This window comes from Mirounga angustirostris, unplaced genomic scaffold, assembly GCF_029215605.1.
Source record: "Mirounga angustirostris isolate CCGP_5_RB_7025 unplaced genomic scaffold, mMirAng1.0.hap1 SCAF_15, whole genome shotgun sequence".
NCBI classification, from domain to species: domain Eukaryota; kingdom Metazoa; phylum Chordata; class Mammalia; order Carnivora; family Phocidae; genus Mirounga; species Mirounga angustirostris.
The window spans coordinates 91,957,536-91,985,233 of record NW_026991723.1 but is presented as its reverse complement, the minus strand read 5'-3'; the positions used below and the strand labels follow the sequence as shown (position 1 = coordinate 91,985,233).

General features: G+C 60.3%; 3 protein-coding genes and 1 long non-coding RNA gene across 5 annotated transcripts; 2 read left to right on the top strand and 2 right to left on the bottom strand.

Annotated features, from left to right (window-relative positions):
* Positions 1-533: 533 nt before the first annotated feature.
* Positions 534-3,395, bottom strand: MRPS2 (mitochondrial ribosomal protein S2). Of its 2 annotated transcripts, XM_045883486.3 has the most exons (4): positions 3,271-3,395; positions 2,976-3,101; positions 2,211-2,340; positions 534-1,626 (listed from the first exon to the last, which is right to left on the bottom strand). In XM_045883486.3, exons 1-4 carry the CDS (start codon positions 3,308-3,310, stop codon positions 1,041-1,043), a joined length of 882 nt encoding a protein of 293 aa, XP_045739442.1. In that variant the 5' UTR covers positions 3,311-3,395; the 3' UTR covers positions 534-1,040. The 2 variants fall into 2 exon arrangements, with proteins under 2 accessions (XP_045739442.1, XP_045739443.1); XM_045883487.3 differs by lacking the exon at positions 2,976-3,101 and having other exon boundaries at positions 3,271-3,347.
* A 549-nt stretch (positions 3,396-3,944) lies between these two features.
* Positions 3,945-6,895, top strand: PIERCE1 (piercer of microtubule wall 1). Its single transcript, XM_045882034.2, has 3 exons — positions 3,945-4,169; positions 5,138-5,216; positions 6,499-6,895. Exons 1-3 carry the CDS (start codon positions 4,012-4,014, stop codon positions 6,685-6,687), a joined length of 426 nt encoding a protein of 141 aa, XP_045737990.1. The 5' UTR covers positions 3,945-4,011; the 3' UTR covers positions 6,688-6,895.
* A 3,319-nt stretch (positions 6,896-10,214) lies between these two features.
* Positions 10,215-18,149, bottom strand: PPP1R26 (protein phosphatase 1 regulatory subunit 26). Its single transcript, XM_045883484.3, has 2 exons — positions 17,805-18,149; positions 10,215-15,763 (listed from the first exon to the last, which is right to left on the bottom strand). Exon 2 carries the CDS (start codon positions 15,246-15,248, stop codon positions 11,706-11,708), a length of 3,543 nt encoding a protein of 1,180 aa, XP_045739440.2. The 5' UTR covers positions 15,249-15,763; positions 17,805-18,149; the 3' UTR covers positions 10,215-11,705.
* A 535-nt stretch (positions 18,150-18,684) lies between these two features.
* On the top strand, positions 18,685-23,343 carry LOC135362704 (uncharacterized). Its single transcript, XR_010407695.1, has 3 exons — positions 18,685-20,409; positions 22,326-22,593; positions 23,141-23,343. It is a non-coding gene; the product is annotated as an uncharacterized LOC135362704 (long non-coding RNA).
* The last annotated feature ends 4,355 nt before the right edge of the window (positions 23,344-27,698 follow it).

Sequence of the window (27,698 nt, the reverse complement as noted above, 5' to 3'; positions counted from 1 at the left end):
CCGGCCATCAGTACAGTTTCCTTGGTGGTGGTGGTGGGGGGGGCGCCACTGCCCTGTACTCAGTCCCTAAACCAGGACAGGACGGGGCCGATCCCACGTCCCACGTGTGTTCTGCCTCCTCCCATGTCGCTCACTGTCCAGCCCAGACCTGAGCGGTCCGGGGGCCAGCCTGGGACGCCCCTCCCTCCACGGCCTGCTTCTCAAGCCTGGTATGGCTTTCTGGCCCCAAGCAGGTCCCAGGACTCCCATTCACAGCATGGTTTTACATCGCATTTGGATTTCAAGGGGTCTTGGCTCCTCACAGCCGGCCTCTCTGAAGCTTGGAGGGACGGGGGCCGAGCACCTCATTCCAGGAGCATGGGTGCTGCAGGGAAGGCCCCACAAATCCGTGTGTGCCACCAAGTGCCGAGTGGCTTGAGCACATGAAGCTTGAGAGTACTGTGGGCTCTGCGTGCCCCGTAGGGGTTTCACAAATGCCACATCCACGAGCAAAAGCACATAAGCCACACTGTGGAAGCCACAGGCCCCAGAGCCACATTTGTCCAAACGTAAGCTTTATTTTCTGTGGGAAGCATGCGGTCCGCTTGGCCTGGCGTGTCCCAACCCAGATGGGATCCTCCAGGGGACTCGCCCTGTGGCCTCACGTGACAGAGCCCCAGAAACCGTGCCGTGGAGGAAGCAGCCCTGAAGTGGTGTAGGTTGGCAGGGACTGAAAAGCGAGAGGACAAAACTCAAGGTGTGAGGCTTTTCAGGCTCCGGGACAAGCGTGTTTCCCGACGGGTCCTCTCTGGACGGGCTGCCTGCTCTGTGTGCCCGCTGGGCCCCGTGGGTCTGAAGTGGGGCCCCGGGGCGGGGGGGGCAGCTGCCAAGAACGGTCACCAAAAGCAGGGACCCAATCAATGCCTAGAACAATGGGGAACCTGCTAAAGACCACGGCCAGGAAGGGGAAGGGGCTCCCAGCTTAGGGGCAGGCTTGGCTGCTACTCTCCTTCGGGAGGGGAGTGGGTCCATCGCCGGGAGGGACCCAGGTCGAGCCTAGGCTAGGCTCCCAGGGAAGGAGAGGCAGCCGACCCCTGACCCCTGGCCCCCGGCCCCTCTGGGCCCTGCAGTCGATACAGGGCCTCCATCTGCCTCCGCTTCTGCTTGGCCCGGTTGATGGTGGTCTGGAAGAGCCTGCAGAAGAGGTGGATGGACGGGGGCGAGTCATCGTTGCCGGGGATGGGGTAGGTGATGAGGCAGGGGTTGCAGTTGGTGTCCACGACGCCCACCGTGGGGATGTGCATCTTGGCCGCGTCTCTCACAGCCACGTGGGGCTCAAAGACGTTGTTGAGCGTGTGCAGGAAGACGATAAGGTCCGGCAGGCGGACCATGGGGCCTAAGAGGAGTGGGGCATTGGTCAGCAGGCCGCCCTTGAAGTAGCGGGTGTGGGCATACTCGCCACAGTTCTGGGCCGTGGTCTCAATCAGGTGTGAGAACTGCCGGTTGCGGCCCACAAACAAGATGATGCCCTTGCGATAGGCCACGTGGGCCATGAAGTTCAACGCCAGCTGCAGGTGCGCGGCCGTCTGTTCCAGGTCGATGATGTCCTGGCCGAGGCGGCTCCCAAAAATGTACGGCTCCATAAACCTGCCGGAGACCCCACCGAGGCAAGAGTGGGCAAAACGCACACGGCCGACCCCGGCCAGCAACCGCCGGGGCCCTCTGTGGACAGCCCTGGGGGCTGCGAGGCCTATGGCCTCCAGGGGACACCATCCCCAGAGCTGGCACAATTTGCAGCCCCACCACCAGGACAGCAGTGGAGACCCTTGTCCGGTGACAGCCAAGAGGCGGGGCGGGGGGGGGGGGGCGGTTAGCTCCAGCTCTTCTGCCCCTGGGAGCTGGGCCCCATCGTCATCCCCCATCGTCGTCCCCCTGGATGTCTCCGACCACCCCTGTCCCTGGCCTCCCAACTATCCCTCCAAAACGTCTGCAACGCAGCCATCCCGTTGAGACCCTTCCCTGCAAGCCTGGAGCCCCCCGCCCCCAGGAGTTGCCAGTGGTGGGCGTGCCCCTGCTAGGGCCGGAGGCCTCACAGGTACGGAGTCTGGTGTGGGGCCCAAAGCAGAGTCTGACGACGGGCCTGCGCTCGCGCCGATCCGTGCCGCTATAAAAGGGGCCGTGGACTGCAGGGATCCCGAGGCTGGAGGGTCCCGGCCTGGGGTGTCCACTACCTGTGCCGACAGCCTGCTTTGTGGCCCAGGTGCACGCGGGCATCGAAGAGACTTCTCACGGAAAACAACTCTTTGACATTGAAGAAGTCGGAGTGCTTGAGGGGCTGATTGAGGATCTTGTCGCTGACATCTGGGATGGGGGGGAGAGGATGCGGTGGTCTGTGGCCCCCCCAGCTCCCAACCCTGGAGGGGAGCACCATGGGGGCGGGGAGGGGCAGTGAAGCCCAGCAGATGACCGCTGGGTGCCACAGGGTCCTCTCCAGGAGACGGGCTGGAGCCAGGTTCTGACCGCGCTCCTGGGTAACCCGGGTCCAGTCTTCACCCAGAAAGGAGGGGTCCAGCTGGTTTCCGAGTCCTTCTGGTACCTCCCAGCCACCAGACGGAGGTCCCCCGTCAGGAGTCCAGGGAGGACTCAGCAGGGCAGAGGGCACCTGCCAAGGAGCCAAGCCCCGTGCTGGTGTCTCCCTCCCCCAGCCGCCCCAGGAGTGAGGGCGGTGGCCTTAGCCCCACCCTCACGTGAGGGTGGCTGAGAGGCAGGCCGGGCAGCGCCGCCCGAGGCGCAGGTGACCCCTGCCCCGAGCCCGCGGGGCTGCTGGGCAAGACAGGGAGGCGCTGCCCCTTCCTTCCTGGGCCCGCACCCCCTCCCCAGGGCTTCGCAACGAAGCCAGGGCACTCGGGACCCTCGCGGCAGACCATTTCAGCCCCGAACGGGAGCCCAGGCGCCGTCCCCGCAACCCCCTAAGCCCGCAGAGGCGCCCGCGTTACCGACGCTGTCCTCGGGCTCGCCGACGGCGGGCGTCGCGGCGCTTGCCAGGGTCCTGCCGCCCGGCCGGGCGCGCCCCGGGGTCGCGCTCTGGGGCAGATGCGGCCGCAGCGGCCTGGGCCAGACGCCTGGGGAGAGAGCAGGCTGGTGGCGCGCGCCCGGCCGCTGTCCCTGCGGGCCGGGTCCCCGCGCCGTGGGCGCTGCGCGACCGCAGCCTGGGAGCAGGCCCCACCGCCCCCTGCGCCCCCAGACCCCCGCCGCGCCTCCCCCGCGCGCCCGCGGCCCGCGCGCACTCACCCGCGCCGAGCAGCCGGGGTACGGTCGCGGCGGGCACCATGGCGCAGAGGGCGGGCGAGGCAGGGACGCGCTCTCGCCGCCGCGCGCCTGCCGCCGCCGCGGCGCCGCCTGCCGGCCCGGAGGTGCGTCTGCCGCCCTGCGGCTCGGCCACCAGCCCCGCCCCGTGGGCCGCGGGCCTCCCCCGGGTCCGCGCGCGCCGGCCGGGGCGCACGAGCCCGACTGCGGCCAGCCGCCGGCCGGGCGCCACGGACACGCGAGGAAGGAGGGACAGGTTGGGGTCGCGGCGAGTGCGGGCTGTGAGGGAGCGCGTCTCCCCAGCCTGCGCCCTAGCTCGCCCCTGCTCCCCGCACGGCCGCCGTCTCCGCGGGGGCCCTCCTCACCTGCGCCCGGCCCCGCACAACCTGCCGCTCTCCCAAGGAGCGTCCCGTCAGACTGGGCGCATCTGGAGTCTGCAGCACGTCGGGGCCGGGGGCGCCCAGGCACGCAGTGAGCGGCCAGGCGGAGCCGGGAGTGGGCCTTTCGCGGCGAAGCCAAGGCCTGGGGTCCCCTGCGTGGAGGGGACCGGGGGGGGGGGGCCGTGCTCGCGCCCCGCCCCCGCGCAAGAGCGGCCAGTGGCCCCACGGCCGCCTGACGCGGCGCCTTTAAGGCGGGGCCGCCCGGCCAGGTGACCGGCCGTCGCCCGGCAACGGGACGCCGCCCCGCCTCCCGCGCTCTCCCACCGCGGCCCCGGAGGACCGGCGCATGTCGGAGGAGAGCCCCCGAGAGTGCGCGGCGGCTGCCGAGCCCGGGGCCCCCGCGCCCCCGGCCCCCGCGCCCCCGCAGAGGACCCGCGACTACTACCGCGTGGACGAGGACCTGCCGGCCAGGTTCAACAACCCGGCCTGGTTTCGGGGCTACGGGTGAGGCCCGTCAGGGGCCACCTGGCCGCGCAGGGGCTGGAGGGGCGGCTCTGCTCACTGGGCTCGGATGCAGGAGTCCCCAGGCCTCCGCCTGCCCGGGAGCCCAAGTCAAACGCGGGGTCAGCTGTCAGCACCCAATGAGCGAGAAAGTGCCTGAAACTGCAGGAGCGCCAGCCGTGGGGGTGGGGCGGGGGAAGGTGGCTCCAGTCACTGCAGGAAGGGCAGGGGTGGCCAGGAAGTCCCGCAGCCCGCTATGGGCCCAGCGCCACGCTTTTGTGGGGGGATCAGTCTCCTGTCTCTCGACGGAGAGGAGCCTCTGCCGAATGAGAATCTGGCAGCCCGAGCTGTTCATTGCAAACCCTTAGACATACACAGTAGTAAACCCTTCACCGCACCTGCCCTGCCCTCCCTCACCTAGTCTCCTCTGCAGTCCTGGGGACGGGGGTCATTATTACCCTTGTTTTCCAGGAGAGACAGCTGGGGTGTGGAAGGATAGCGTCTTGCCCAAGATCGGTGGCATAAGGCAGAGCTGACCTCCGAACCACAGCCACTCGGTTAAACTCTTGTGTCAGCATCAGAGACTGTAGGCATGTTTTCTGCACGAGGCTCAGAAGGGGAGGGACCCCCCCCCCGCACCCCGAGTGGCAGGGTGTGGAGGCTGAGCCACCGCTTCTGACCTACCCATCTACCCAGAACATTACAGCATGTGCCAAGACCCTGCCAGGGCTGAGGGCTGCATTTGCCATCTAGGAGTTCTTTCAGGCTTTGCCCTGCCTTGGGAAGAGCAGGGGTGGAGGTGAGCAGAGGAGGCAGGGAGGCTGAACCTGAGTCCCACGGAGCCCGCGTTCACAGCCGCATTGCCAACCTGTGGCATTCCCAACACAGCTCTGTCAAAATATTCTAAGGCTGTGGCTTGGGCAGCATTAGAATAACTGAATGGAAAATAGAGGGTGTTTCTCATCCGCCAGGACCAAGGAGGCTGTCTCGGTGTACAGGACCAGTAACCAAGCTTATGGGAGCAGAGCCCCCACTGTGCACGAGATGCCGGTACGTGGGAAGTGTGCGTGTGTGTCATGGAACATCTCCAGGAGGAGGCCACCACCCTGGATTTCTCAACAGGGCAACACATCATGAGGGGGCGGCGGGGAGGGGCCCAAAGTTCCAACATCACAAAGCCGGAGGGGGCACATCAAATCCTTTCCAAACAGGGCAGGGTAGAAACAAGTGAGCGAGCAACTTCAACAATGAAATGTTTTTAAGGATGAAAAAGGTGCGTGTAGACTGGCTTAAGATGTCCCAAAAGACTGGCCTCTTTCACAGGTAGACACCACCACCTCTGGTACCTTAGGTCAGTGAGTTCTGAGGCAAACAAGTGAACAGCTGCTTTCTTTCTGGAATAATACTTGATTGTAATCCACTTGTGACCTTAAGAGGCAGTACTGGCCCAAATCTCAGGTTGCACAAGGTACATGGGTGGATGTGGGGATCTGTGCACCTTTGGGGAATCCCCACCCCCTTTTTGAGATTGACTTCACAGTCTGGAGGTCTAGAACCCCCTTCTAAAGCCCTCCTGATGCCCCTCCTGGGCCCAGGTGGACCGGCACAAGCATCCCCTGGATATCCAGGACAGTAGGGCCACCCATTTGGGGGCCTCCCCCCACGAGGGCAGCGCCTCCCCACGCCCCTGGGCTGGTGGGGTGGGGGCATCAGAGGCGTTTTAAAGCTCTACAAGGGAGTCAAACCTGCAGTCAGGGTTGAAACTCACGGATGGCTCTTACAGAAGAGAACACCAAAGTTCAGAGAGGTCCAGTAACTTGTCTGGCGGCATAACGGCAGGAGCAGAACCCCGGGCGTTGCGTGGCGCAGGTGGCCCGCAGGTTATCCTTCTGTCCACCCAGGGTGAACGGAGGCACTCTCAGCAATTATTCCCGGACATCGGGTATAAACTGGGATGGTCCGGGGCGAACTGGGCCATCCTGCCCACCCCGCCTCTCTGCTTCCTGGGAACAGAGATTCTTACAAATTCTTAACTTTTCTTAGAAATGCCTGGTGGCAGGGCACCTGGGTGGCTCAGTCGTTTAGCGTCTGCCTTCAGCTCAGGTCATGATCCCGGGGTCCTGGGATCGAGCCCCGCATCGGGCTCCCTGCTCAGCGGGAAGGCTGCTTCTCACTCTCCCACTCCCCCTGCTTGTGTTCCCTCTCTCGCTGTCTCTCTCTGTCAAATAAAATCTTTAAAAAAAAAAAAAAGAAAAAAAAGAAATGCCTGGTGGCTGACTGCTCAGGGGTGTTCCCACGCCCCATTAATCCGAGTGTCCCTTTTCACTTCCAGAAAGTATTTTATCCAAATTCGAACAAATTTTCCAGACAACTTGCAGCTACTGGAATGTTCCAGAACAATACTTTCAACGTCTGCATGGAGAAGAGCATTGTGACGGGTCCCGACAACTACATCACCTCCTACGACCGGTTCAACTTCCACCCCAGTTACAACATCAACAAGCCGTCCATCTGTGATTGAGGGGCCTCCTGACGCCCTCAAGGGTGATCTGAAGTGTTCCCCCTACTCTCTCATCATTTGCCCAGTTCTCAACTTCACTGCTTTCCCTGAAAATGTTTTTTCTCTTTATATTAGGAAAATATGCAGACGGGGCTGTTAATGCCCTATTTGCTCTGTTTTACGTCTAAGATGGAAAAGATGCTAATAGCTGACTTTCCATTAAACACGTTGCCACATCCTGAATTCCCGACTCATCGGTAATCAGGGAGCAGGACCGTGGGCGTCCTGGGCCCTGAGTTGTGGCCTAATGCCAGGAATACCTGGGTAGCCCACCCTGTGTCTTTCCTGGGCGCCGTTTCATATGACAAATTATGGAGTGGGTTTCTGTTATAAAGCGCCCTGGCAGAAATCTGCATCAACTCTGTGAGGCCACGATGGGAGGGTCGGGTGCCCCGTGTGGGGCGAGGACGGGCCATGCGGGGAAGACCAGCAGGAGCGCCCTGTCCCTGACCCACGCTGGCCAGCTTGGAGTCCCTGCGAACGCCCTGCAGCCACCGAGGGGCAGGCCTGGGGGCCAGATCTATGGAGAGGGTCATGTGTATGTGGGACTTCTCTCTTGGTGTTCACTTTCAGTTTTCAGTACAAAGTTAAAAAACCAGCAGGCAGGAAATTACACACTTTTCTCTCTGCAGTTCTTGATCCATGTTTGCTATGATGTAGCGGGTCCTCAATGAGGAGAGTTCTTCTGGGCCGGTATCGGTCTTTCAGACCTAGATCTCCCCCCTTCCTTCCTGAGAGCAGGACGTGTTCATTGTAGGAAGCCGGGAAGCATGGGCTCCTGACGAAGTCATTGTTCCCTCCCCCGGATGATAACTCATTCACAAAAGTTTTAGTCCCATGAAAGTGGGAAGAGATTCAACACTGTGCCTGGTTATTTCTTCATTAGGACCTTTTTATTATTAATATGCGAAAGTAAACGTTTTGGCAACATTCTTAATGTCCAATTTGGGATGGAAATGGTTTCCAGAGAAAATCAAATACTCTTGATAAAAAGATGCGATGCGGAGCCTGAGGCCGGGGTCTGTGGGGTGATTTTCTAAGCTGCGAAACCAGTGGACTCTTTCCAGGCATCAGACCGGAAAGTAGCTTGTACAGTCCTTTACAAAAAATACCGAAATACTGAGGACACTTCTGTGTTTAGCTTCTGTGGAAATCAAAACAAGAAAAAGAGGGCCTTTTTAACCAAGTTTCTAAACTCACCGAAAAGAACGAGTTCCTTCCTCGGCGGTGGTGAACAGCAGGCCAGCGACTCCGGGGAAGGACAGAGCCATCGGGCAGAATAGCCGTTCGCCCCCCCGGCAGGAAATGGCGAGTGCTGCACTCGGGACCGGTCCGAGCCAAGTGCACGGGAGGCCCTGTCGGTGGGACGAGGCCCCTGCTGCTGGCCGCGGGCTGTGGTGGGGCCGACTGGACTGGGCTCGCTGGCGGCCTCCCAGACGGACTTGTGCATCCTAATCAGTGCGGGGCGCTTTCACGCGCCCTGGCCAATACACCGCGCGCTCTGTCAGTGCTGCTAACGAGGTAAAGCTACGTGTATTCTAAATGGAATCCTCTCCATAGAATAAACGTCTGGGAAGATGGAAAACAGAGGTAACTTTGATAGGACATATATGCCCGTCTTCTCAAAAGCCCAGGAGCATCTCCGGCTCGGGCTCCTGGCATCTGCGTCCTGGGGCCGGGGCCCTGGAGCTGCGGGGTGGCCGCACTCCTGTCTGCCCGCTAAGGGTTTTGGAGGATGTTGACATCATCCCCTGGGGTGAGTCCGGGCCCTGCAGCCCCTGGGTTAGAGCCCACCTGGGGTGTCCCCAGGGAGGCGTGGCCGCAGGCATCAGACCCTGCGGTCCTGGCCCTGACTCTGCACACAAGTCTTACAGGAGCTCCGATGATGATGAATGGATCTTTTTGGCATGTTTTCCTCCTGGAATCTTTAGCATGGAGCAGGGAGAAGAGTATGCGAATGGGCGGTCTTACGGAGGGCTGCAGGACCCTGTCCTGGGCTCGCAGTCAGCCTGCTCCCCGGGGGCCTGAGGGGTGGGAAGGACTCCGCCACTCTCTGGCCTGGGTCCTGACGTCTCTCCAACTCCTCGCTGGTCAGAACCGTTAACAAAGAGGTGAGCACAGCATCCCCAGACGGCGAGGCCAGGAGAGCCAGTCTTCTCCCCTGAGGAGGCCCGGCTGTGTGAGGCCGATTTTTCCCACCATGAGAGGGAACACTGAGAAATAGGGCTTCAGAAGACCTCACTAATTCATCACTCAGCGTGGCTGTGGGTGGGGTGGAAAGCAGAGACTTCCAACACTGGACACGTGTTTTCACGTACGCCTGTAGACTTGTCTTAAGTAGCTTTTCGCCTCTCAGTTATAGCGACTTAGAATAAAGTTCCAGATAGGAAATTCGTCAACACGGGGGAACATCTCTTCGTCCAGAGCACAGCAGAGCAGAAGCCCCAAAGATCCTGCAAACAACAAACCGTTCCCCGCTCCCGGTCAGCCTCCCTCAGAGGAGACCTGGCTGTGATCTGCAGACGTGGATGGTGGGTCCCTTCAGCAGGCCCTTCAGTTAATTTTGAGGGACGGGGAAATCAAGGTCGCAATGCTTTCATATTTGTACAGGAGCAGGAAAGGGGCTAGCAACTTAAGCGTGGGGCCTGGTTTCCCCACGCAAGTGCGTCTCAGCTTGGGAAAACCTGCTGACAATTCAGACTCGGAGCCTTGTCTGTGGAAGACCCTCCCTCTCTAGATGTGGGTGGTGGGCATCACACACTACCCGCCAGGGCCCTCCCTCCCCTCACACCTCCATTCCACCTGTGCCCGTTCTGTCCAGAGAGATGCAGTGAGTCCCAGGATGACCTACTGAAAATCAGGCCCCTCCCCTTCTTTGCGTTAAATGAATGAACCTCTAGCCCCGGACACACAGACCCCTCCTTCCCTGGGAAGTGATTAAGGATTACAAGCCTCTTAAGGATCACAGTTTGACTTGGTAACATGTCATCCCTCCGACTGGCACAGGTGCGTGAACACCTGGAGTCCCAGGCAGCGGCTCCCAGGACTCTGCTGCTCACGGCTGCCGTGCCCCACTCGCTCACCCCACCGCAGCCCCCCTTCCAGACAGGGTGCAGGGGTGCCTCTGGGCTGGCCCCAGCGTGTGCCAGAGCTGAGCTCGGGTGTGGGTGCAGAAGCAGGAGCGTGTCAGTGGTCCCAGGGACCGGCCAGCACAAGCAGGCTTATGCCCAGCAAGTGTGAACACAAGGCATGTGAACGGCAGTGCCCACACTGCCCAGTAACCACGACGCATGGGGGTCGGCGTGGCAGGGGTGGCAGGAACCCGGGAGGCAGGAAGGAAGCACGTGCGAAGGGTGCCGGGTCTGGGAGAGACCCAGCAGGGGCGAGGGGTGCTCAGGGCTAAATGCACGTGTGGACCCTCTTGGCATCATCCCACAAAGGCCACTCCTGGGAAGACGAGCTGCGTGAGCTGATTCAGGAACTGTGCTGGATTTATTAGCGTTTTAAAAACCCAGTTCTTATGTACAAAACAGGCTGATTTTTGTTTTCAAGTGTTAAGAGCACTCTTTAAAAATTAAATAAAATTTAAAGCATGGATGGCACACATTGAACTGTTTTTCCCGGAAGCACCTAAGTGAGTGTAAGAACCAGGAGGGCGCTGGCAAATGCACCTGTGTGGGCGCCCGGCAGGTGGGGCACAGAGGTACCATGCTGCCAAACCCCAGCAAGTTCACTTGCATGTTCGAACACCAGCTAAACCCCGCTGCAAGGTCAACCTTGCTCCCAGTCCATCACAGCTAAATTGCAGGGGGGAGTCGTAAAGCCCGGGGTCACCGATGGGAGTTTGACAGACAGCTGTGCAACTCCGTGGCCGCTGAGTGTCCGCCCCACGGGCCGCCGCACCCCTCCTGTCCCCACAGCAGCCTCTGAGCAGAAGGCACAGGAAGCTGTGCTTTTCTCTACCTGGCAAGGCACCGCGGCTCGGCTCTAACACAGCGCGAGGCCTGGCGCCCTGCCCGCGACCACGCACCTCGCAGGGCTCGGCCCTGGTCCTGCTGGCGGGGAGGCAGACCCTCGGAAAGCTGCCAGCACGACCGCTGGGCTGTGAGAGCACAGCTCGATGAGGCCCCGGTCCCTGGAGGGCGCTGGGCCTCGCCCTGGGCTCTAGAGGTGTCTGGGCACCAGGACTGGTCAGGTGGCTCGAGCCTTGTGTGTTCCCACACCCAGATCAAGAAAGGGACGTTTATACACACACCTTGTCTGTTACCCTTCGGAACTGTGACTAAAACTGGAGAACAGTGGCTCCCATAGAAAAAGAGCTTTATTGAGCTGCTAGAATCCTGCGGGGGTTGCACTGGGCTGGGCGTGGAACACCACCGGCTGGGCGTGGACCGGGCGTGCTGCCGAGGCCTCCCGGGGCATTTCCACGTGCAACAGGGGTCGGCCAGTCTGTGTGCTTGCTGGCCTTTGTGCTTTGAGATGTCTTCCAAGTGTAGCGTCCGGAAGCCTCGCTCTGGCCTCGCGGGCCCAGGGGCCCCAATGTCACAGGTGCTGTCCGGCAGCTTCCCAGTGGAGACCTCTGCGGGCGCCTTTGTGATTCTCAGGGTGGGTGGATGGCCACTGCCACCTTCCCAGCAGCAATCGCCCCAAACTATCAGAGTTGGGGTCACATGTCTGCTCGTCTAACACTCACCCAGACGCCGTGGAAAGCTGCCTTTAGGCAGGCCCTACAAAACCGAACAACTGTATTTTCCAAAAATATTTTTTACAGCACTTTAAATAATTTACAAAAAAGCTACAAAAATCATATTTTCCAGGACACATTCGTTAAATAACACCATGGCTCCCAGTGGATGTAGTATGTACAGGGCGGTGCAGAGTGGCCTCCGGTTTCTGTCCCGGGGTGGTGAGCGTCACGCACACACACGGATACACGCGTGTCTGTCTGCTTCCCATGAAGACGGAGCCAGCGAGCGTCCTCACGGCTGGAGGGCTTTGCCCGTGGCCCCCGGGCCACCGCCCTCCTCCACGGAGGTGTCACTGAGCTCACTGGACTCACTGCCCAAGGCGTCCTGGGCCTCGTCGCCTCCACTGATGGCCCTCCGCCTGTACCTCAGGTCTAGAACGTCCTCCTCAGAGCCTGAGTTCCTCCTGGCGTGCAGAGTGCAAGCCGCCTGGGACTTCCGGCCGGGCCAGTGTCCCCCCTCCTTCTTTGCGAGCAGGTGCGAGCTTCCAAACACGGGACTGTGGCCGGCCGGGGTCTCTCTGAAGGCCGAGAAGGATGGGCCCTGCAGGGGCAGACTCAGGGGCGGGCTGAAGACACTGGCCTGCTTGCCCCCCCAGGAGGCACTCTTTCCAAAGTGGAATAGCTGTGTGGACAGCAGCGAGGAGAAGCCTGTGAAGGGCAGGCCTTTCTTGGGGTCCTGGCCCTCCGGCCCCTGGTCTCTCTGGCCCCCGAGGCTCCCTCTCCACACAGCCTCCCTGCCTTCCGAGCTCAGCGCCCATGTGCTCTGCAGCCGACTCTGGTGGGCAAAGTCGGCCCACGGGAGGGCAAGGCCAGCCTGGGGGCTCCCCAGCCCGTCTGCTCCCGGCTTCCGAGTCCGCGGGCTCTGGCCCTGTGTGGTCACAGCAAAGGCCATGCCGGGGCTTTCTGCCCAGGCGCCCGCTTGAGCTCGAGAGGCCAGCGAGCCGATAGCACGTTCCCTGGCACGCTCGGTCCCTCTCGGGCTCTGATCTTTGTGAGTGCAAACCAGTCGCCGGCCAGCAGCCGGCCCTTTGGCACACAGGGCCCCTGCCACACTGGTGCGGCTGGCCCTGGCTGCAGGGAGGCAGGCCTGCTCTGCGCGGGGGCCACTCCTCCCGCCCGGAAGGCAGGCTCTCCCGGTGTCCCCCAGGCCTCTGGCTGGCTGAGGCCCACCCCTGCCCCGCTGACTCCGCGTGCACACACCGGGGTGAAGGGCCAGGGCGGGTGCTGGCACCTTCCGGCACGGCAGCTCCGGCCTGGGCACGCTCCCCGTCCCCGGGGTGGCTGGGCCCCCTCCTGGGGCTTCTGAGCTGCTCCCGGACTCCTTGGCCTTTTCGGCCAAGAACTTCCTGATCTCCAGCTCGATGCTGTCATCACTGTCCACGGAGCTGCTGTCCTCGGGCGGAGGCTGGGAGCTGGGGGCTGCACCTTGAAGTTCACAGGCGTCAGCTTCACGGCAGAACGGATTCCCTTCGGAGGCTTTTCTCCTGAGCTGGGGAGCGGGGGGCGCATCCCTGGGGCTGGCGCCATCTGTCCTGGTTCTCTCTGTGTCTCTGCAGGAGACGCTCAAAGGCTTTTTCCCCAGGTTCTCCCTGCTGTCCTTTCTGGGCTTTGAGAGGCAGCTTTTCAACGGATGGGGGCTTCTGTCCTTCCAGTCTTTCCGGAAGCTGCCTAGTTTATCCAAGAACTGGGGCTCAGTGGTGCTGAACCTGACCTTCCTCTTGCACGCGGCCCTGGGGTCCTTCCACCTCTTCTTGAGCCTCCGCCTGGACCGCAGCAGGTCCTTGATGGCAGTGTCCAAGTCCTCGTCGCTGTCCAGGGAGCTGCTCTTGTCCTCAGAGCTCCCCCGCTCACCGGCGCTTCTGGCTGGGGCTGCCTTCCCATGGCCGGGCCACACGCTGCCTCTGGTGTCGGGGCCACCGTGCTGGTCACCCAGCTCAAGCGGCCTGCAGGGGAGGGGCTGGCCCCTGGTCTGGCTTTCCGCCCTGGGGGCCTGGCCAGGCTGTGTGCTCACGGGGCTGTGGTCGGCATCCCGGGCGCCCTCCTGCGCCGTCTCTCTAGCTTTCTTAGGTGTGGATGGTGGCACAGCGTGGCTGCCTCCTCTGCGTTTCCTTTTGCAGCTCAGCGACAGGCCCAGCGTTTTAGAGCCGGGGACCCTAGGGCCAGGTGGCGGCGCTGGGCTCAGTGTGGTCTGCGGGCAGCTCTCCGTTCGGGCCAGCCAAGCCCCCGACTGAGCCTTCAGAGCCAGGAATGTCCGGATTTCCTGCTCTATGCTGTCATTGCTGTCCACAGAGCTGCTGTCCCCGTCGCAGCAGGAAGGCACGGTTAGGGGGCAGGAGAGCGGGCTGGCAAGCGGGGGTCTCTCACTGCCCCCCGCGGGGGCAGGCAGGATGGTTTTGGAAATGTCCAAGATTGCTTCGGCGCACATGAGCTCAGCAGACGTGTCTGCCCGGCACGGCGGCCGATCCACAAGCTCATTTTCAGCAGCTCTGGGATCTCTGGGTGGCTTGGAGGGGTGGTCAGGGCCACCCGGGCTGAGGTCCACGGCCTTCGGGGCCACCTGCTTCTTCCTGCCTGGTGTCTTCCTATGGGTTTCGGGCAAAGCACCTTTCGTGGAGTGGCCTGCACTGTGTGCCGGAGGGTCGGGCCCCTTCCCCTCCCCGAGTGGCGTTCTCTGCGGCGGGTCTCTGCCCGCCTCCTTCCTCTTCTCCAGCTGATACAGCTGGATGGCCTCCTCAATGCCATCGTCACTGCTGGAGCCGGATGCCTTGCACACCAGGGCTGTGCTCTTGGCTCGCTTCGTCCTCCGCCCGGCGCTCCTCCTGACCGCACCTTTATTCTGGGCTGCTTCTGCAGGACGGCCAGCAGCAGTGGCTGGCTTCGCGCCATCCGCACTCTCCGGCTCAGCAGTGGCCTTGGACCTGAGGCCACGGGGCCGGGTGCTCACCTTCGCTAGCCTGGGAGGTTTCCGGAAGAGAAAGTCCTTGCAGGGTCCCATCACTTCCTGCCGATGTGCCTTGGCCATCGGCTCTTTGCTGGATCTAAATGCCGATCTGGCTGCATTATCGCTGGGGTCTGGTTTCGTGTTCACGGAAACATCACATCTTGGGGTCTCCTGTTGTCTTTTCTCGTTCAGAAACTGTTCGATCTCCGCCTGGATGCTCTGCTCGAAGGAGTCGTCACTGCTAACGCTAACCGGGGAGGCGGAGCCCCGGTCCTGGCCCGCTCCCATGTGGCTGCCAGGGGCGCCTCCTGAGCTGGGTGCAAACTTCGGGGGACACGGGGCAGTCGGGGCACTACTCAGAGGAACCTCTGGTTTGGACCGCCTGCCCCCATCTGTGGCCCCAGGTGGCTGGGCGGCCCCGCTCTTGGCCTTTAGGTACTCCTGGATCGCTTCCTCAATGTCCCGGTCCACCGAGTCGTCACTGTCCGAATCCAGCACCAAGGGGCCAAAGTCTGCGGCCTCCTCCTCCCTCGAGGGGACAAAATCAGCACCGAGACCACAGGCAGCAAACGCAGGGGTGGCAGCCGGCCTTGTGTCCCGGCCCTTCTCTGCCCTCTGGCTTCTCTGCAGGGCAAGCTCATCGCTCATGCCCAGAGCAGCCTCGTCCCTCTGGAGCGTGCTGATGACCATCTGCACTTTGGCACTCACCGAAGCTCTCGAGACGCCCTCTTTCGGCTCCGAGAAGCACCCGGGAAACCTAAAGCCCCCCGGTGTGCCAAAGGCCTCCCATTTTGACTGGAGAGCAACCACAGGAGGGGCGTTCATGAGAAACATTCTAGCAGACGGGGAGGGACGTGCAGAGAGGCAGTTCTTTATCTTTCTGCCCCTTTCACATCCTGAGAGGAAAGAGAGGATGTTGGTCCGACGCCACTCTGTTGGTACACGCGGCCGCGGAGAAACAGCCCGCCGGGCCAGAGTCCAGAGGGCCGGGTTAGAGGCTGAGGCCCGGCGAGCCGGGGGCGCCGGGCAGGTCACTCATGCCTCCTAGGCCTCGGCGTGCTCAGCTGCAGGGGAGGCGGGCTGTGGAGACCGAGTTAGGAACCGCTCTGAGCCATGGGCACCGCGCTCATGCAGAAGCACGCACCGGCGTCCCTCCCCGTCCTGCGCTCCTCCTCGGGCCTTCCATCTTCTCTGCAAGAGAAGCGGGATTTTATAGCAAAGGCTGTCAAGAGGTGCCAATGAGATCAAGTCCGCACGTGCTTCTTCGCGGGTTAAAGAGAATGACTATGTGAATCTAAGCCTAGTGAGACTTCGCGGGTCATTGCATTCTTGATGCGAAAAACAAGCTCCTGAAATAAAAAGTGACGTGAGGTGAGCAATTAAAAAACGATTTCCCCAAACATCCCAAAAGAGTCCCTTATACTAAAGCCTTTTTATTTAGAAATGTCAAACGCGTATCTGTCAGGTAGTCTTATGGGCTCGGATCGCTCTGGCTAGCTAATCAGCAGAGAAGCCGCCCCAAACACCGTCCTGCGTCCTTTTCCATCCTGGTCGTTACTCTGGCCCCCGCATCTCAGACCAAAGGTGGCTGCACCAGCAGATCTGTTGGGCCGGTCTTGTGAACACTTGGAAGGCCTGCTCACACACAGCCTCTCCACTAAAGGTCAGGGACCACCACTGCAGAGGGGAACATGGTGTACTCGGTGAAGAGTCACTTAGAAAATATGCCACGTCACATAACTATTCATCCCTAACCAGTTTTTCCCATCTCCCCTGACCACCCGCACCCCCTCCCAAAAATTGGAATGCAGAGCAATTGAGATGCAAGAGAACAGCTCTGCAGCATTTATATGAACAGGGAAACGGATTTCCACCCCATAATAGTACCACGCGAGGCTGTCACCACCCTTGCAACGTCAGTGGGTAGACTGGAACTGGCCTATCTGCTTTGCTTTCAACATGGATCTTCCTCTACCAGGAGCTTCTGTCCCGACAAGCATATCACCTTGTGTTTACACACCACAGTCCTTTCCAAGAAAGCGTGGCCGGCCACCTAGGCGCAGACATGCCCAAGCAGGTGCAACCAGCAATTAACCAGAGGGCACCACAAATTCAGAAGCAAGCCGTTTGCTATTATGGATTCGTGCCCAAAGAGTGAAACTGTACTGTAAAAGCATTTATTGTAATTCCTTGAAATTCTCAAGGCCAGTTTCAGTGGGACGACACAGCAGGCAACGTTTGCAAAGCATTTCGGGGATTATGTCTTCATCCCCCCTGGGCATCCTCTGCTCACTTCTGAAAAAGACTTTTGACTGCCAGGGTAAAAAAAATCAGAAACATCTAGTTCAGTGGTTGGAGCTTCAGCTAGTAAAGATATATATACATATATATATATATATATATTTTTTTTTTTTTTGAAAGAAAGAGCATGAATTTAAGGGCTCGAAATTCAAGTTTGGAAAAAGTTAATCCTCAGACCAAAGACAGTTAATTGCAGTGAATTCACAACTGTCCTGGGTCACAGCTCGGATGCTGGAGGGAGCCTGTTGAGCTACCTGCCAGTTCTCAGACCCTGGTATCTCACCGTGGCCACAGCCTCTCCCAGAACATCGCCCTGTGGGGAGGTTCCCCAGTCACAGAGCAGTGGGGATGGCAAGGGTTGGGAGAGGGCCTCTGCACTGGCCCTGGGGGGCCTGGGCCCACCTTGCTGTGCTCATTATTCAAGCTGCCCTGGCAGAATGACAGAGATCCTGAGATGTTCACATCGGCCTTGGACTGCGAAGTCTAAACCAAGAATGTTAACTCCTTAAGCCGCAATAATACAATTTTAAAAAACGGGCCCAGGGATGAACCCAAAGGCGCTGGGCTGCCGTAAGTAAGTTCTACACTAGGTAGCAGAGTTGTGTGTGTGCGGGGGGCTTAGTCTGGTCTCTACTGACCACGTTCCCTGCGTTCTACCGGGACTCCCAGTGAGCGGTGTTCTGAACTGTCAGATCACCTCCTGCCAGACTGAGGTTAAAATTCAGAGGGAACCTCCCAGCGACAGCTCGTGGCTTTAAAACAGTCAAGCACCTAAGATGAATCACTCTGAAAAACTCCCCAGAACTATACTTGGAGAGAAGTGTGAGCTGCAGCGGGGCTCCCCCGGCTTTGTCAAGCGGGGGCCCTGTATCCCCAGAGCCCCGAGCCAGGTATGGAGGGTGGCTGTGGGGGCACCAAGCCCTGCACCCCAAAGCCACGTGGTGCCAACACTGAAAGAGCCACGAGGGCACCCGGACATCTTCTTCGTCTGACACCACACCCCGGGGAGGGCCGAACCTTGCTTATGTTTATCACCTGCACAGCCTGGATCCCTGCACCAAATGCCCCCAGACACATCCCTCGGCTCACCAAGAAGCGGTTCAGCTCCATTCTTCCCTCTCAGGTGGCAGCTTCCCCGCTGGGCGAGGGACCTGAGGGGCAGGGCACCAGGCCCACAAGGCGGCCGGGGAGCCCGAAGTGGGCGTGGGCCTGCCGAGAGGTGAGGCCCTACGGGTCGCCACGACCTGTCCCGGGCGAAGCTGCCAGGCCTCTGCCTGTGCCTGGGGGCGCGGGGGGCGCGGGGGGCGCGACCCTCCCTGCCGGCCCGGCCCCGGGGCGCCCGGCCAGGTGAGCGCGAGCACCTCCCGCGGGGCGCGGCCGGCCTCCGCCCGGGTCTGCGCCGGGGATGCGCGGGGGCCCGGGCGCCGGCCGGGGCCCGCGACCCTCCCGGAAGCCGCGGCCGGGCGCGGGGCGGAGCCGCCTTTCCGCCGGAGGGCCGGGCCCGCGGCCGCGCTCGGGGCGGGGAGCCGGGCCGGGCCGGAAGCGCCGGCCGCCGGGCCTCACCTGCGCGCACCTGGGCCCGCCCGCCGCGCGCCGCCGGCTCCGAGGGACTCGGGGCCGCCTCGGGGCGCGACCCCCGCCCGGGCCAGGCGGCGGCCCGGCCGCGCTCGCCCCGCCCCGGCCCGGCCCGCCGTCCGCGCGCGCGCCCCGGGGAGGGCAGGGAGGCGGGGTGGGGAGGGAGCGGAGGGGAGGGCCGGGGGCGGGGCGGGCGCGGGCGGCGGCGGCGGCGCCCCCTCCCCGGACCTACCGGCGGCCGCGCTCCGGAAGCCGTGCCCGGTGGCTGGGCATCATGGGAATGGCACGGCCGAGTTCCGGGGGAGGCGCGCGGCCCGCCGGACCCCCGCCCGCAAGCGCGCGCCCACCTGCCGGCCGGCTGCGGGGCGCCCCCGCCCCCGCCCCCGCCCCCGCCCGGCCGCCGGCCCCGCGCGCCCCGCAGCTCCGCGCGCCCCGCAGCGCCCCCTCCCCGCGTCCCGCCCCGGGCGCCCGGGCTCGCTCCGGGCCGGGGCGCCCCCGCGCCGGGAGCTCGGGGGGGCTGACGTGTGACCCCGCCCGCCCTGCCGGAGGCGGGCCTGGCGCTGGGGGCCGCCCCGTCCCGGGGGAGCCGGCGCGGCGCGGGGAGCGCGCGCCCAGGGAGCGCTGGAAGGTGGGGAGCCGGAGGGGCGGTCCGTCCTGACGTTGGCGCTGGGATGACCGGCTGCAGTGTTACTAGAAGTTGCTCCGTGGGTGTCCACTGTGGGCCTGGCCCCGAGCCCGAGTGTGCACTGAGCTCCAGGTTGAGCCTGCCCTTGGCCCTGGAAGCCGCCACACCTCGGCCCCCCAAGCCCAGGTCCCCCAGGCTGCCGGCGCCAGGGCCGCTTTCTCTCCAGGAAAGCTGCCCAGTCCGCCAGCCGTGTGTGCCTTTAGCTGTGGCCCTTGCTTCTCAGTCTGCCCTTGCTCCCTCACCCCAGACTAAGAAATCAGGAACCCCAGGAGGCTGAGGATAGGCCAGTGACCCTCCCAGGGAAGCCGGGCAGGCAGGAGTCAACAAGGCAGCATGGCTCAGTCACTCAGGAACCGGTCTCTGAGCACCTGGGAGTGCGGGCCCTGGGCCTGGCCTGCGGGGCTGGGGTTCTGTGCTTGGGGGGCTGCATGGCTGGCCTTGTGCGCAGACCTGCAGCCTGGTTCTAACAGGAGCAGATGCATGCTAAAGGGACATCCCCGATGGCCTGTTTGCGAAGGGGAGGGGAGCTGGTCTTCTGAACCACCCCTCAGGTAAGTCAGGTTCTGTTTCTGCTCTCAGGCCACCTGCTCATGTCTCAGACACCCCTGCTCACAGCCTGTGTGCTGAAGGTGCTCCTCGGGGTCCCAGGGCGGGTGTGCTCAGAGCCTGGCTGGTGACAGAGGCAGATGGAAAGAAGACCCAGTGACCATCGGTCTGTATGTCCCCGTTGGCCTCCTTGGCCTCCACCCAGATGCCTCTGGGGGAGCTGGGGTTCCTTTCCTGTCTAGTAAGTTCCAGAGGTTTGACAGGATGAAAGCCAGAGGCTTTTTGTCCCAGGGGATAAGAAGGGGGGCATTTCTGAATTTGCCAGTCTGGGGGATTTGGGGGCCAAGCGTCAAGAAACCCATTAAATCACTGTTGTGATGCTTCCGTGAGTTGCTTTAATAAACCATATATTTTCGGGGCGCCTGGGTGGCTCAGTCGTTAAGCATCTGCCTTCGGCTCAGGTCATGATCCCGGGGTCCTGGGATCAAGCCCCGCATCAGGCTCCTGCTCAGTGGGAGGCCTGCTTCTCCCTCTCCCACTCCCCCTGCTTGTGTTCCCTCTCTCGCTGTGTCTCTGTCAAATAAATAAATAAAATCTTAAAAAAAAAAAAAAACCCATATATTTTCATTGTGAGAGTAATACTTGTTCATTACAAAGAGTTTGAGAAAAGGTATCTAATTAATAACCTAACTCTGCAGAGATATGGACTGTAACTATTTTGGCATGCTTCGTGACAGTTTTTAAACAGTACTGTGATGAACATCTTTGATGAAATGGTAGTCCTGCCCCCTGCCCCTTATCCACAGGGGATACGTTCCCAGACGCCCAGTGGCCACCTGAAACCACGGATAGTGCCGATCCCTCCACCGACTACGTTCTCTCCTACACGTACGTACCTGTGGTTAAGCTCAGCTTGTAAACTAGGCACAGGAAGGGAGTAACAACATGGCTAATAAGAAAGCGGAACGACAGTAAGAGTACGCCGTGGGAAAGTTACGTGGCCGTGGTCTCGCTCTCCGAATGTCACGTGGCCCTGTGCTCACCCTTCCTGGATGCGGTTAGAGGATGAGATGCCCACGTGGCGGGAGGATGCAGGTGAGGGGCGCAGGGGCGTGGTGCAGCGGGAGGCAGCTGCAGGCCTGAGCCTCCGTCTGAAGGAGGGTCATCTGCTTCTGGACCGTGGCCAGCGTGGGAACTGAGGTGAGGGGCTGCTGTGTGTCCTTGGAAGTGGCCTGAGTATGTCCTCGAGGTAGATTCCCAGAACAGACACTGCGGGGCCAAAGACTACCACGTATTTTGCCAAGGTGCCCTCCAGAGGCGCCGACTGATGCCATGTCCCCCCGCCGTGTCCCTGCAGCCCCTTGTCTCCCGCTGTCCACACTGCTCATTCCGTTAGGTCTTGGGGGTCTCGGAGAACAGGCTTTTTGTTGCTTTGATTTTCACGCCTTTGACTGCTGGTGATGTAGAGCATCTTTTGATTTTGCTGTTGGCCATTTGGAAGATTGCCCGTACGTGTTCCTGTGCATGTTTTGTTTTCCTCTTGGGCTCTGTGTCTTTTTCTTACTCTAGAGCTCTGTCCATTAAGGGCTTTAGCCCATCTCTCCCGTGTACTTGTGTGCATCACATCGATGTTTCAGTTCATCTTTTTAACTCTGGAATTCACCTTTTGTTTGTGATGCACTGATGTTCAATGTGTGCGTATCCAAATCTATCAGGTTTCCTGATATGGGTTCTGGCTTTGGGATGAGACCTAGGGTAGCTTTCACCATACCAAGATTTCATAAGTGTTCACCAGTTGATGGCTAAATTTCAAAATCAGAGAGCTGTGTAAGACACAAGGGGGACGGGAGTTCATCTGAGGAAATCAGAAGCCAAATGTGCAGTGGGGAAGAAACAGTCTCTTCAAAGGGAGAGCACTTTCTCCACTTCTGTCTGAAGGCATGACCTTCAAATACATATGGACCACCCCACGCATGCATGCACCCACACACACATGCACGTACCCACACCCCCACATGCACGCACACATGCACGCACCCACATGTGTTTTTAACTTTTGGAAGCTTTACCTCTTGCACATTGTAGGGTCTTGAAGGGAAGAATGAGAAGAGGCGTCTGTTTTTTATCAAAACTCTCCTGTTGTTTCGCCTGGGTGGCTCGGTCAGTTAAATGACTGACTCTTGGTTTCAGCTCAGGTCATGATGTCAGGGTGGGATTGAGCCGCATGTCAGGTTCTACACGCAGCGTGGAGTTTGCTTGAGATTCTCTTTTCCTCTCCCTCTGCCCCTCCTCCCCTTGCTTGCACTCTCTAAAACAAATAAATAATTCTTTAAAAACAAACAAACAAAAAAACCTCTCTAGTCCTAAGAGGTGTTGGCTTTGGTGTTGGGAACTCGGGTTTCCCCTCTAAATGGGCTCCTGACTGCAGGTTTGGGTCCCCCAGAGCCCACAGGCTGTCTCCCCACTGTTCTTGCAATAGTGGGGTCCCTTTCCTCCCCCCAAGGGACCTCTGTTCCGCCCAGGCCCAGTGCTTCCAGGATAGTCCGTGGCTGTGCTTTCCTCTGGGTGGGCCACTGTGGGAACAGGGATAGCAGTGGTGGGGTATCTGGTCAGGTTCTGGGGCCAATCACTGCTCCCCTCTGGTTTTCCGTTTGTCCTTCTGTCACGGGAGTGGAGGATCCCAAGGGAACTTCCTGTTACTCTCCATACACCTCCAGATGTATGGGATGGCCAGGCCCCGGGGACCAGAGTCCATGCTGGTAGAGACGCCAGGGCCTTATATTCAGATCTGTTTCCCTTCACAGAGTTAATGATGCTCTCATAAACTCAAATGAAAGAAGGCACCCCCAACTCCAGGAAGTTTGACAGTCCCCGGAGGCCCTGGGGGACGGCACCCCCCCCACCCCGTGATGCTGCATCCCTGCCTCCGCGAAATGTGAAATGCACTGGCCCCACTTTGAGGAGCTGGCCTGAGGTCACGCTCACACAGCTCATACAGGGGCATCTCTACCCAGACTGCTTTTGGCTCATCAATGCGAAGGACCCTCAAGGACCACCAGCAGGGCCCGTGACGTAAGTGTGGCGCATGCCTCGCTGGCAAAGAATGAGGTCTGCCCTTGTGCTCCAGGGGGCAGGGGGGAGCAGGTGGAGGTGAAGCCTTCCGCAGGTTGTGGCAGGAGGCTGGACAGACTCCCATTCTCAGGCTGTGGGGAGCGGTCCGCGGAGGGGGCAGCGCCCAGTTGTTGTATTGTTCCTGCTGACTTCTCTCACGCTCTTCTCATTCTGAAGTCATGGGTGTTTTTGCTTTCATACACACAGAACTTAGGCGAGGTATTTGATGCGCACGGATGAGTGCTTCTGTGCGCAGGGGACCGCCGTGGTATGCGTGCCCCTCCCCGAGCCAGGGACGGGGGCTCCGCCCGCTCCGGCCCATCTTTGGAAATTCTCTTTCTCCCAAACAACTGTAAAAATCTGTCACCTCAGGAATGGCTCTTAATGACTTCGTTCCGTTTTATTTCTTGAGTGTCGGGTTCTTAGAATCATCCTGGCATGAATTTTCCCCAGTTTATCACTTACCACTTCAGGGGCCAACGTGATGCTAAGATTGCCTATTTACAAGGTGGTGTCCAACACGAGAGCGCAACGGAAGCCTCCTGAGATGACACTGTTCCGAGGGTCCCGTGCGTCCAAAGTGGGAAACGAGGACGTGGCACCTCACATTTATTCCGGAGGAAGCAGGGTATTTTCCAATTCAAGATCTGAGGGTAAAATGATTTTCTCGCTCTGATTCTTGGCAGAAGATGGGGTGGGTGGAACCCCTTAGCGGGCGGTGTTGGCAAGTTTGCTCCTATCTTGGGGGCGGCGCTGGGGGGCACAGGGCTGGGATGGGGGGCCCTTGCCAGGTGGGAAAAACGTGCTGAGAAAAGGCAAAATGGACAAAGACTATAGCCGCCTTCAGACACCCCTGACCTGCGGAGCCCCGGGACTGGAGCAGCCCCTCTGCACAAGGAGAAGTGTGGGCAGGGGCTCAGTGTGGGGCCCCAAGATGCAGGGCTGGTTGGGGGGCTGTGCTGTGGACGCAACAGAGATCGGCTCAGGGGAGGCGAGTGGCCCGGCTTTCGCACCCCTGCCCAGGGGCCACGGTGGCAGGTGGGCTGTCCCCGCTCAGCGCCCCTGCTCAGCCCCGCAAGGGGCTGGTCCACGCGCTCAGTCTTCCTTAGACATTTTCTCCAAACCACGCTCAGTGGAAGAGGCTGCTGAAAATGGGTCAAGAAATTATAAGATTTACGTAGATCTAGCTGAGATATATAAACCTGAAATGGAATTTTAACAGTCCAGATTCACACGACAGCAAACGTGATGCGAGAAACAAATTCTGGCGAAACTTGGCCCGCGGCCGGGGAGGGCTCCGTGCTCCTGGGCACCAGCGAGGAGTGAACGTGAGACAGTCGTCACCCAGGGCTCGAAAAATTTCCCCCACATCCACAGAAAATATTCTATTTCAGCTCTCCTTTGGCAGAAAGGAGAGGTAATCTGCTGCACACTCTCCTAGGTTTGGAAAGGCAACACAGAAAATGTTAAGATTTAAAATTTATATATTTTTTTATATTTTTATATGCTTTTAAAGTTTTATGTCTGTAAAGAAGTCTACTTATATCCCGAATCACGTATTCCCTTTCTGAGATGTGGGATGGTAAGAAGTATCCTGCAGGCCTGGTAAAGGGCTCTGGGTCCATTGTAGTGACCCACAGGGGCCACTGGGGGGCAGGAGGGGCTTCTCGGGGAGCTGTGCCGTCTATGTCCTCAGAGGCCGGTCCACGACCTGAAGCCTGTGGAGAGGTGACCATCCAGGAGAGAGAAGCGAGGGGCGCCTGGGTGGCTCAGTCGGTGAAGCGTCTGCCTTCGGCTCAGGTCATGATCTCAGGGTCGTGGGATCGAGCCCCACATCGGGCTCCCTGCTCAGTGGGGAGCCTGCTTCTCCCTCTGACCCTCGCCCCTCTTGTGCTCTCTCTCACTCTCTTGCTCTCTCTCAAATAAATAAATCTTAAAAAAAAAAAAAAAAGGAGAGAGAAGCGGGAGACCAGGCCCCTCCTGATTCCCAAAGGCCCTAACTTCAAACTAACTCCACCTTCAGAGATATTCCCCCCACAGCACATTTTGGGAATATGTGGGAATGTCCCTCCCCATGCCTGACTTGAAGAAGCGTCATTCATGTGTAGACACAGGCTCAAGAGGTCTGCGCTGCCGGTGGGGATCTGCTGGGCTGTGTTAGGAGGGGGCACGGCGTGAGGTGTCAGTGTGTGGGTGTAGACGAAGCTCCGTATCAGGGTGGGCTGCCTTGCATGCTCCCTGGCCCCGGCCCCATCTTCCCCACCATGTGATGCATGTCACTCAGCTGCTGGTTGTGCCCGGGAAGCTCTTGAGGGGACCAAGCACAGAGGCGGTGGGAAGCCGAGGGTGAGGAAGGAGCTGGGTGGGTGCGGAGCCAGGTGCCGCGTGGGGTAGGGTTCCTCTTGTGGGGTTGCCCTGGGTGTCGGGCCTCGTGGTCCCTTCCAGGTGGGGCAGTGTTCCACCTGCTTGAGTGTGACAAGAGAGCTTGCTCATGCTTCAGACCCCAGGACCCGGGCTCCGGTGTGCTCATCCACCCGCCCGACACCCCTCAACGCCAGGAAGGAGAGGAAGCTGCCGGCACCAGGCCCCTGCGGAGATGGTACCTTCTGCTGTTTCCGTAGCAGACGAGCCCCGTTATAAAAGCCAAGTGCAGAGCTGGACATTCTGGAACCGTGGTCTGCGGGCTCCTCGGAGGAGGGGTTCTGCCACCGTACGATCTGACAGCAAGGGAGAAGTGAAAGCCCTGGGAGCCCGAGGGAGAGAAGCCCCGACCTGGGCCGTGCCGCTGAGTGACGCGCTGTTCGCTCAGCGACTTGGGCAGAGGTGACTTCCCCCCCCCTTCCTGAGTGCTGCCCACCTGCAGATGGCCCAGAAGGCTGCCCCCCTTCTGTCCCCGATGCCCCGCGCACGGGAAGGTGCCCGGGGAGTGGGGCTCAGCACGGACGCAGGCGCCGAAGCAGGTCGCTGGCTGGGGGCGAGGCGGCAGCGCCGGGTGTTGGATCCCAGGCCACCGCTGTCACCAAGGACCAAAGGGGGAGTGCTGTGCAGGCTTCTTGCTGAGAAGCCCCTCCTGCTCGGAGCGCTGGGGCTGCTGTGCTATCCGAGGTGGTCCTCGGGGCTGAAGGGGCTGCTGTGAGCACAGCTGAGAGGCAGCTGCCCTGACCTGGCCTCATGCAGGCGGGACTCCCCCTTGCACCTCGCGGAAGCCCGGGCTCTGAAAGCTGGGGCCGCACAGAGAGGCTGGCCGGTCAGCTGGCGTCTGCTCTGCGGCTCTTCCCAATCGCTTTGGCTGAAGCGCTGCACTTCAGGCCCCAGAAGAGGCCTGCAGTCTGGCTGGGGACCTTCCCACGGCGCCCACGCTGGTGTTCGTGTCCCGCCGCGGAGAACGTCACTTCCAATGCCCTGGAAGACCCTGCCTCAGCCCCCAGGACTGAGGAAGCAAAGGAACCAGGAACTGATATTTGTGACTGCAGGAGAGACCTGCTTCTCGGAACTTCCCCCGAGGGATCCAGAGCTGCCCGAGGCCCTTCCCGAGAATCGTCTGGGCCCACCGCCCTGGCTGAAGACAGAGCTGCCGCGGGGCTGCCCGTCCTTAGGGGCCTAGAGGCCCCAGGCTTTAAGGGCAGGCTGACGGCAGACGGAGCTCCATTCAACGTGTCCTGCTGTGACCAGGACTCTCATCCTGTCTCAAAAATGTACAAGCTTAGGGCCCCTGGGTGGCTCAGTCGTTAAGCGTCTGCCTTCGGCTCAGGTCATGATCCCAGGGTCCTGGGATCGAGCCCCACATCGGGCTCTCTCCTCGGCGGGAGGCCTGCTTCTCCCTCTCCCACTCCCACTCCCGCTGCTTGTGTTCCTGCTCTTGCTATCTCTGTCTCTGTCAAATAAATAAATAAAATCTTTAAAAAAAAAAAAATGTACAAGCTTAGGCAATAGCTTCTGCCTGCTGAGGGAGGTCTCCTTCACCGGAGAGGGGCCGCAGACGCTCTCCTGCTGGCCACTCAAAAAAAATAGAGTGAGTGAGTAAGGCTTGAGGAGGCCCGCGCAGGCCAGAGATGGGACGACCGAGTTTCCGTAAAGACCATCGCAAGGGACCAAAGCGCCCAAGTAAGTTTAAACCCATGAATTCACGATAACATTTTTTAAAAAGCCAAATTGGTCACCTCTGGAGGATAACTGGAATCAGGTCCTTATCTGGAAGGCAGGCAAGTGACGAGAAGAGTCCGCATTTTTCCTGCCTTTCTCACGTGAACTGGGCCGGAGGGTAGCTGCAGTATGTGGGGGAGGGCTTTCTTTATTCAGGTATTCCAGCTACCAAGTGTGAGAGGAATGACAGCATTAGGACATCACCATCTTGCAACTCGTGAATTATTGAGGGTAGGGAACGGCGGCCGCTGGCCTGGAAAGAAAGGGATCATCAGAACTTCAGTGCCCCCGATGGAGAACACGGCAGCCCCAACGGGTGGCCGAGGGATGGGCCGGAGTGTGACGGAGACCCTGGCCCCAGCTGCCACCTTGTGGGAAGCCCACAGGCCAGGGCCACGCGGAGCTGCGTGCTGAGGGGGCGGCCGGCAGCGCCCAGACCGTGGGGACACGGCAGGGGGGCCGGCTCTCCACCAGACCAACTGCAGCAGAAGGGAGGGCTGGAGAAGGCTCTGGGTGCTTCACAGGATTGCTGTCCCCTCCTCACTGCCAGGGACGCAGGGGTCCTCCCACGTCTTACACTGCAGGGGCTCCTGGAGGGGAAGCCCTTGGAAGTGTGGGTCCCCGGACTTCCCAGCTCACTGCCCCACACGCAGCCTGCAGCCTCCAGAATTCGCGTCCTCATCTTGCTCTTGCTCTGTGTGTGGGGTCTCCGGGTCCTCCTGTGCACCTTTTGGATTGGGTCTCTCTGTTTTTCCTGTTTCTCTCCTGCTTTCCATCTATTTATCATGTCCTTTCTTCTACCCACTTGAGTTGTTTGCTCTTCCTTGCTGGCTTTTTAAGAACGAATGGGGCTCTGACCCCTGTGTGCTACCCACCCTGCCTGTCGCCCAGACTCTGCGGCTGGGAGAAGTCTGGAAGTAGGG

Coding starts and splice junctions, on each gene's coding strand:
- PPP1R26 (XM_045883484.3), bottom strand. CDS start 15,248: ATGTTTCTCATGAACGCCCCTCCTGTGGTTGCTCTCCAGTCAAAATGG.
- PIERCE1 (XM_045882034.2), top strand. CDS start 4,012: ATGTCGGAGGAGAGCCCCCGAGAGTGCGCGGCGGCTGCCGAGCCCGGG. Junction 4,170..5,137: donor GCCTGGTTTCGGGGCTACGG/GTGAGGCCCGTC, acceptor CTCATCCGCCAG/GACCAAGGAGGCTGTCTCGG. Junction 5,217..6,498: donor CCACTGTGCACGAGATGCCG/GTACGTGGGAAG, acceptor TTTCACTTCCAG/AAAGTATTTTATCCAAATTC.
- MRPS2 (XM_045883486.3), bottom strand. CDS start 3,310: ATGGTGCCCGCCGCGACCGTACCCCGGCTGCTCGGCGCGG. Junction 3,102..3,270: donor ACCCCGGCTGCTCGGCGCGG/GTGAGTGCGCGC, acceptor CTCTCTCCCCAG/GCGTCTGGCCCAGGCCGCTG. Junction 2,341..2,975: donor CGAGCCCGAGGACAGCGTCG/GTAACGCGGGCG, acceptor CCCCCATCCCAG/ATGTCAGCGACAAGATCCTC.